The following is a 9,737-nucleotide window of genomic DNA, read 5'->3' as shown; positions in this document are numbered from 1 at the left end:
CTTTCAAATGAATGAAACGATATATCTTATGTGTCGAATAATTAAAACAATTTCAGATTGCACACTCAATACTCATTCTAAAGATTATTTTGGTTTGACTGATATTAAATGAAAAGAAACAAGAAAAGGTAATCTATAAAACAAGTTACAAACAACTGAAGCTGTACATAAAAAAGTGGGAGGCACCGTGGCTCAATCGTAAAACAAAGTTATGTTGCAATTATTTACATATATAGAATTTTCCTCCTTAGATTAACAAACACATGCTCGACTGAAAGTTCTTGTAAAATGAATACATTTTTTTAATTTTTGAAACGAAGAGCTATGTAGCTTTGTTACACTTTTTAAGAAAAGAAAATGGCACATCTCTCACAATCAGATCAGCCATGTGTTTTTTCCACCATCAATTTTCAGGTCGGGAAATACCAATTTTTTTTTTTCACTTGCTGCCAATGTTCTAGCGAAAGTCCTGGAAGTACAACAAGGGACATCTCTGGTTATGTCCTAACCTAATGCTATTTTACGCACATTGTTGAGAATTTCACCTAGGATAAAGGCTTTCCACCGAAATTGAAGGACGTCGGAACAGTTTGGTTTTGAAATACATATCCACCACTTTGTTCTATTCTTCTGGATTCTATATAACATAAAAAGTAAAAATTAACGTTGGATTCAGAGCACTATATCACAAAATTTCTTTTCTTTAACCGGCACTGACAAGATATCTCACCACCTTGAAAGCTTATTTAAGCATTGGCAAGCCCATATATTTTGTAAAGTTGATTTGTCAATGAAACACTTTTCCCAAAATCTTTTAGTTTGCTTCTGCTAAAAATCATAAAATAGCTTACTGCATAAAATAAGATATAGCGTTTTCAGAGGGATTTGGTGATTTCTGCTGTGCCACCTTAAAAGAGTTAAGTATTTTTGAATTAAACTTCCCACATAAACTTTTACAAAGATAACAGCAAACAAGAGAAAAAGGTTAGAGCCCTGTTTCGTAACGTGGAGTCCACGCTCCAACAGGGCGCAATATGATTCTTTGAGTGGGGCCAATCAAGATTTATGAAAATCCATATGTAATGGAAAAACAATTTCTCAGAATTAAAGAAATTCATATTCGATAAAGAAAGAATTTAAAAACTAATGAAAATTCATATTTAACAAAAAATGATTTCAGAATAAATAAAATTTCCTAATAATGTAAGGCTCCCTGTTTAAAAATGCTCTAGGGGCTCCTTGTTTGGCGCACTGTCTGAAAGATTGGAGCCCCTCCTTTAGACCTCCCATAATAGACACTCATCTTTAGAGAAAAACTCCAGGTGCCGGGCAATTTTGATTCACAGTTTTTAAGTGGGGGGGGGGGGGGGGGGGTTGTACAATTTAGAAGAAATGCAACTTGCCTTGCACACATCAAACTGTGCCTAACAAAATTCAAATATCTAGTATGCAAAACAGAAGTGCAAATCTCTTCTTTCCAAATGACAGACAATTATGATGTGATGAGTATATTTCAGAGCCAAGCGGGGTGACAGTCTTTTCTCTGATGAGAAGCAATTTAGATGGACTTAATGGTTTCGAATATTACTGACCTTTGCAATGACGGAACCATATTTAAAAATATAGCATATCACGACAGCTTCAGCAGAATTTTTATTTTCTGAGACACTTCTCATAACTTTTAAGACACTTCTTGCTCCAACAGGACAATGCTCCTGCGCATGTTTCGAAGTCTAAAAGGTGTTAGTTTGAAATCAATTCAGGTGGAACCTCCTGACTGGTCATTGAGAAGAAGTCCCCATAATTATGTACAGCACTTTTGTTTTGCATTTTGACTAATGAAGGGTATAGAAATGGTACACAATACGAAAACAATATATACTGCAGTCATCAAACAAGCTTGGGGGAGTGTAACACACCTAGTTATTCATGGCTTATCTCTATCAATGAAATCTCAAACGATGAAGATTATTAAGGAAAAGGGTGTCTTTGATTAAAACAACGGGTTTTCACATTTCTTTCAACTCTTTTTTTTCGGTTCAGACCTTTACTGTAACTTAAACAATTTTCTTCAGAAGCAGTACAGCTCTCAAAATTATTTTCACAGGAAAATGTTTAGTTCCACTTGTTATCGCTCTAAAATTTTCATATATTTACATCCACAGGTTTTTGAGACAGTGATTTTTCAGTTGTCTCTTAATTTTTTTCACACTTTAGCAATTGTGCCACTTTTAATGAGCAGGCATCTTGATGAGGACAATGCTCTTAACGGGGAAAAATCAATCAAATGGTTAGACAAACAGTTTATCACCACCCCCAGGTTTGCTGTCAATGTGCAGGAACATGTACATTTTGTCTAGAAGAGACTTGAAAACGAAGATAAACTGACTAATCAGAATTTTAAAAAATGTCTGGTTCAGCTTCAGCACAACTTCCAGTACCGACTCTATGCGTTAGATTGTGAGAATCTTCAGCTGAAGCAAAAACAAGTTTTTAATTTCTTGTCAAAGGTGAACAGAAATCAAGTTAATAAAAAAAAGGACAAAAAATATTTTATACATTATATATGCTATTTTATATACAGGGTGCATATCAAACAGGGGATATGGCATTTTACTGGTGAACCATTGATCCTAGCGGTATACTTCCAATTAAAATACAAATAACGTGTAGTACTCAGACATGCCATTGTTTCCAGGGGTTGCATAGCTTTTAAAATAAAACTAATTAATTTCTCATACAGTCTCAGTGTGCCCGTAAACCCAATCAGAAAGTTGTTCGCCTGTCTCAACTGAAAAAATTCCATGTTTCTAAGTCCAATATTAACTGACTTACTCAAATTAAAAAAACTTAAATTGGGAAAAAACAGCTCTAAATGTGTAAAAACCGTTTTACCCGTATTTAACTAACACCTAATTCAATGCTGTTTTCCCTCTACTTTCCTGTTTTTCGAATTTGAATATCTGAATATTGCACTAGAAACATTTTTTTGTCGTCAGGATAGACAGGGCAACAACTTTCTAATTTGGTTTTAGGATACACTGGGACTGTATAAAAAGTTTATTTTATTTTAATAATTATACAACCCTTTGAAACATGAATGACATATCTGAGCAGAGCCGGAACTAGAGGGGTTGGGGCAACTGCCCAGGGTAGCAAAATTTAAGGGGCTGCGGTTTTAGATGGGAACAAAGAACAATTTTATAAAATTATTAAATTTCAAAGTTTTAGGGGGGCGGTAAAGTGATGTTTGCCCTGGGCGGCAAAAACCCTACTTACAGCCTTGTATCTGAGAACTACACGTTATTTGAAAACATTTTCTAATTGGAAGTATACCTCTAGGATCAATGGTTTACCAGTGAAATGCCATACCACCCATTTGCAGCTCCTTTTTAAAGTGGGTTCGACTGTATATGAAAATAAGTTATAAAAAAAAATCAAATTTCTGGCTAAATTTAATTACACCTAATTGGTAACTAATAAACAAGAATAAATTTTTAATACCTGCAGCTGCTTTCCTTTGGTCTGCAAGAACAAAGACTTCCTCATAAGATTTTCGTTGGTCAGGTGTTAGATGCGATGTCAAAAGGTTATACCAGTTGGGATCTACTTGTAGAGCTGCTGGGAAAAAAGGAATAAAAAAATCCAAATTTATGAGCATCACACAGCTAAATGTTAAGGCATAAATTATCTCTTGATTAGTCAATGTCTTGGGGGACAGGCTTACACCACTAAATAAAATTTTCCAAATAACTGAAAATGCATTTGTTTAACAACTCGCCCCGTTACTTAAACCTGATTCAGACAACTATGCAAATCTGCAATATGTGTGTGATTAGACAATTATTTCCAACAAAGATAGATTTGTAATTTTTTTGTGAACACCAAATTGAGTTTATACACCTTTTTTTATCAACGTTTCACAAAATAAAAAGGGCAGATATTTGCACTTTTCTGAAATGAATTCTAAGGTTGGGGGGGGGGGGGGGGGGGTCCCAGTATTTCATCCAGGGTTAATAAAAAATCTTTTTCAGAAAAATTAAATTTGATTTTTTAAATTTAAATTGGATTTCTTTCTTGTTTAGATCAAATTTTTAAATTTGATTTAAAATCAATATTTACCCATTCTTAATTAAGAGTTTGAAATGTTAACTTAGAGGTATTAATTAGATTTCTAAACAGTTATAGAATTCTCATATTGACTTATAGACAATATTAAGCTCTAAAGATCTTGCTTTAACAAAATATAATGATAATCCCATTTAGCATGTTGAACTACCAAAAAATCCCATTTAGCATACCAATGACATCAAAGCAGAAATCCTTCTACTACTAAAACAGTATTGAAATTTTTACTCAATAAGAAAACCAAAAAGCACATAGTCTCAGTCATATATGTTACTGGCATTCATTAATTGAATTACTTTGAATATTAATAATGAGTAATATCTTTAAAAAAATATGGCTGCGATACCATAAACATTCCTCTGAAAAAAAAACACCACCTTGAATGTCCAAAAGCGCTCATTAAAAGCTATGAAAAATTTCTCTATGTTGTAGTATAATCAAAAAGGCATGGAGGGGAAAAATCAATATAGGTGAAAAAATTAAGTTTCTGTTTAACTATTACTTTTGAAAAGAAAAATCTTGTTTCTCACTGTAACATTTATTCCTACAGATAGATAATGTGTTGCCTTCTTCTTAAAAGCCTATAGTACACGCTACATCGTTTTTGTAATGAAGTTTTCCTAAATTTAAAGTAAAATAAAAATAGACATAACTTGCTAGCACATTCAAGATTCTGTTACGAAAGGACCTTTTCAGTTAGCATTTTATTGCAACTAAAGCAAAGCAAAATTTATTTTGCTATTTTATTATTAAAATTTGTCTAAAGCAAAATTAAAATAAATATAATTTTTTTTCTTTCTTATTAATAATATGGTAATACATCAACTAACAAATACTTTGGCTTACAAATTTTTCAGCTAATAAAAAGTTTTTCTGCCTCGGCTAACAAATACAAATTCGACACAAACATTTTTGTTGATATATGGATGCATATGCTAACATAAAACAGCCATGTCGTGAGCTGAATTTTAACACCAATCAGCATCAGATTAACTGTCACTTATGCTTGATTACCTCATGCCCACCTTAGAATGTTTTTCCAGATGTACCTTTATTTTTCTTCAAGTTTTTGAACCATTTCATAATATAAAATGAAAGATTCAGCTAAAATAAAGAATGCATTTAAAGTTTTTTTTTTTCTTCAGAGCACACGTTCTTTCAGTGCAAGACTCTTGTAAGGAAGATTTTGTTGCCTCTTTGTGAGGTGGGCCTATCATCAAACTGAAGTATCTAGGAGCTTATCTTTTCCATCTGCACGTATCACACACAAAAATGAGCTGGACAAATCAGAAATGGATGGGGAGAGGTATGACCTCAACTGGGATGTGGCATCAGCTTTAGAAGTGATTGCGTACATAGTATAAAATAAAAAGATCTTCAGTATTTCCTCTACATGTAAATTATCACATACCCAATTTTGGAGTTAAAGCTGTAAATTTTACCCGTCCATGATAAGTTTGTCTTTTTTTATAGTGCTCTTTGGCGTTTTAAGAAACTTGTCTTTAAACTTAGGGCCAGTTCCAGGGTTTAAGCTAAAGAAAAAGTTCCTTTAGCAAAAAAGCAAAAACTGGGAGAAAAGCCTTAGCAAAATGCAGCAATGCTAATGATTGATGGTTGGATGTCTACTCGTTTCGTACCTTCCGTACGCATTTTTGTGAAAGTGGCTACTACTTCTTTCGCATTCTAAGATTTCCTTTCACATTTTTGGCAAAATGCGAGCGTAGCTTAAACCCTGGCCAGTTCTGGAATGTGATTTGAACGATTTTCCATAGAAACTTATGGGAAATTGAGTTTCAGCTAGCAAACAAATTATATTCATTAGCAGAGGTATCACTGTAATTAGGTTGGAGAAGTTAATTGTTTTGGTCTCTAAAAAAGGACAACCTTCAGCAAACTTGTCTTTATTTTTGAAATGTACATTATAATAAAACTTAATAGTTTTGATTATTTATTAATGATTTTACATTAGAGAAAAATATGTTAATGTATTAGTATTCAAACTGCTCTGCTTTTTTTTTATTGGATATACTTGAAGCTAAAATAGAATAACTTACTGGTGAATGTGCAAGAACACTTCAATTTTATTAATCAAATATAATTTTAATATGCAAGATATTTATATTCAGACAGAACAAAGAATGCAAACATATATACACTTATGTAAGATAATTTTTAACTAGAGAATAAAAAAAATTTATTTTCCCTATTCTGCCTAAAAAACCAGGGTTTTTTAAAATAAAATCTGCATAAGCTGGGGTTTTTCGTTGGTTTTTTTTTTTTACAACCCTGGTTATAAACATGTCACTACAGTTGACACTCTCTTCAAGAGCTTCACTTCCTCCATGGGAAAGAAAGTTCTTGAAAGAGACTCTAGAAACCTCTTTTTCAAAAATCTAATCTTCTGAGAAAAACTGAATTAATTCTATCAACCTGATTTTTCACCCAAAAAATACTTTTATCACATTTTGTTTCAATACTAATAAATATACAAATAACTAAAATATGCACCTTACAATCTATTCACTCGTTAAATATCACACAAGTTAAAATAAATGTTATCCAAAATTGTTTGAAACAGCAAAATACCTGAATTAAATCAGTAGTTTAAAAAATCATGCGATTTAAATCAAGATATCCTGATATCTATGCTAATCATAAGATAATATACAGAAGATCTTCTCGATTATCTAACATACATCCATGTATTACATTTTTGTGCAAACATAAAGGAAAATTAACAATCTGATGTATCGGAAAAGCACTGATCAAAAAAGGTAATTATTCTTTTAGAATTTGTAGTATATTCATTAAATTTCACTGGTTTAATCACTTGCAGTCATATACTCTTGTAATGAACTTCAAGAATCTAAAACTTTGGTTTGCTACACCCGAATTAATAAGGTAGCAACATTATAGAATGAGACAAAAAAGCTATTTTGATTATTTGTTCATAAGCTGAGTTCGACTGTGTTATCGCCAATATCTGAAGTTGGACCATTTTGCTAATGACTTTACGACATTAACCACAGAGCAACATTTCTTTTTTTATATGCACAGACATTTCCTCATTTTTGTGCTGTATGGCAGGACTTGACAAATCGCAAGAAAATCTGGGTGCCAGAACAATTTCAATAACCCACAATGGATGAAGGGCTTATATCCCGGAGCCCAGGCCCTGACTGGTCTGACGGAACAATTTTCTTAGGAATCAAAAATTTTTTACCCAAGAAAAAAAACAGGTCTAAAATAATTTTCCTTTTCACTTTTATAGAGCACTGTGACCCTTTTTCATGTTGGTGTATAGATAGGTTTATAAACTGAAGAGCCAAAAAAACTGGTACAGGCATGCGTATGCAAATAAAGAGATATGGAACCAATCAGAGTATGGCGCTGCGGTCGGCAACGCCTATATAACACAACAAGTGTCTGGCATAGTTGTTAGATCGGTTACTGCTGCTAAAATGGCAGGCTATCGAGATTTAAGTGAGTTTGAACGTGGTGTTATAGTCGGCGCACGAGAGATGGGATATAGCTTCTCCGAGGCAGCGATGAAATTTGGATTTTCACGTACGACCGTTTCATGAGTGTATCCGGTAAAAAAATTAAATCTACGACATCGCTGCGGCCGGAAAAAGATCATGCAAGAACGGGACTGACGAGAATCATTAAACGTGACAGACATGCAACCCTTCTGCAAATTGCTGCAGATTTCAATGCTGGGCCATCAACAAGTGTCAGCGTGTGAACCATTCAATGAAACATCATCGATATGGGCTTTCAGAGCCGAAGGCCCACTCGTGTACCCTTGATGACTATACGACACAAAGCTTTACACCTCGCGTGAGACCGACAACACCGGCATTGGACTGTTCAGGACTGGAAACGCGTTGCCTGGTCTGACGAGTCTCGGTTCCAATTGCTTCAAGCTGATGGACGTGTACGGGTATGGAGACAACCTCATGAATCCATGGACCCTACATGTCAACAGGGGACTGTTCAAGCTGGTGGAGGTGTAACATGACGACCTGGGATCTCTTACAATCCTGTTGTTCAATTAATCTTGTTTAGGCCCCAGGGTTCGTTGGTTACCGGAAACCACCCGAGGCTTCCGCTGACAATCCGGTTCGGGTCAGTTAGTTCGCTTAGTCTGACGGTCCGGAGGTGGGGTCTCCTAGCCGTCGGGCGAGAACGGGGCCAGAGGTCGGGCTACCAACGTCCCATATAAATTCCGCTTTACATCTATGTCAGAGATCCCAATAGCTCGTCTGGTTACCTTCTCTTTCCCTCTGGGGGTTCCCGTGGTTCGTCGGTGGAGGCCACGTCGAGTCGTCATCGTCAAACTCTATTTTAATTGTGTAATATATTAGTGCAATATAATATAAATGTTCAGCAAAGTGTTATATAAAAATGTAATATATTTTACCTCCATGCCGTCGGTGGTTCCTAGGACCATCTCACGGTTTATAATGTCATGAGTTTTTACAATGTGCAATAGGCCTAAAAGTTGTGGATCCTGGCCAGATCTCCAATTTGTTATGTTTGGATGCCAGAATTAATATTATAATGCTTACAGTATTTCCTTTTCTCATGAAGTTATGTAAATCAGATACAAGCTAATGTTGTGATTGGTTTTCCTTTTCTCATGAAGTTATGTAAATCAGATACAAGCTAATACCGCACCTTCTATGTTGTGATTGGTTCTTCAGTAAGGCATTGTGGGAATGCTACTATATAAAAGCCAGCTAGAGATGTGCTGACTCGCTCTCTACCTACCTACTTCCTCACCTACGACTAACGACCGACTTAATCAGTAAGGCGTCACGCCCTGTCATGGTGTGAGCCAGATAGTCTCATAAGTAACGATGAAGTTACAATAATAGAAGTGTGCCTTGGCACTTATCCCGTCTCATCGCACGTAAGGTTTCAATGTCGTCGTGATCCAGTGATCGGTTAGTGGCCAGACCGGCCACCCGTGGACTTTCATCTCCAGTTCCATGTGCAGTGGCTGAGCTTTCATCTCAACGTGTGTTTACACCAAAGTCGTCTGAAGCTGGTGACGACGAGTCTTTGGCTGTGTGGCAGACACCTGGGAGTATCTACCGGACGATGTGATAAGACGTGAAAACCTGGACAACGGCGGTGAGATCGATTCATATTTTTGTTTCATTGTGACAGTGAGAGAAAAGACTAACTGTGATAATTGTGATAAAACGTTAATTAATAGTTTAACATATAAAAGGGCCTGTGATAATAGTGATTACGCTGATTAATGGTTTAACAATATAATTGAATAAATGTTATAGTTCTATCTAAACTTTGTCTATTCCATTGTTGTCATCCACTCAATGTTTACTGGGGGAAAAAATATTAAAGAACCGGGAGGTAACGATCAAGAACGTTACAGAGGCTCTGTGATGGTATGGGGCGTGTGCAGTTGGCGTGATATGGGACCCCTGATACATCTAGATACGACTCTGACAGGTACGTAAGCATCTTGTCTGATCACCTGCACCCATTCATGTCCATTGTGCATTCCAACGGACTTGAACAATTTCAGCAAGACAATGCGACACCCCACACGTCCAGAATTGCTACAAAGTCGCTCCAGG

At 35.5% G+C, this 9,737-nt stretch overlaps 1 protein-coding gene across 1 annotated transcript in view; it reads right to left on the bottom strand.

The window, feature by feature from the left end:
- Positions 1 to 331: 331 nt before the first annotated feature.
- The window catches only part of msk (importin-7 msk), a 66,175-nt gene continuing 56,769 nt past the window's right edge, over positions 332 to 9,737 (bottom strand). The window contains exons 22-23 of the mRNA XM_089251014.1: positions 3,505 to 3,618; positions 332 to 637 (exon numbers count right to left, since the gene is read on the bottom strand). Coding sequence (XP_089107140.1) covers positions 546 to 637; positions 3,505 to 3,618 — 206 coding nt within the window. The 3' untranslated portion in view covers positions 332 to 545. The remainder of the gene's footprint in view (positions 638 to 3,504; positions 3,619 to 9,737) is intronic.

Source organism: Pholcus phalangioides, unplaced genomic scaffold (genome assembly GCF_987345545.1).
Source record: "Pholcus phalangioides strain wild (caught in Gottingen) unplaced genomic scaffold, Ppha-v1.0 ptg000024l_1, whole genome shotgun sequence".
Classification (NCBI taxonomy): Eukaryota; Metazoa; Arthropoda; class Arachnida; order Araneae; family Pholcidae; genus Pholcus; species Pholcus phalangioides.
This window is presented reverse-complemented; position numbering and strand designations above follow the sequence as displayed.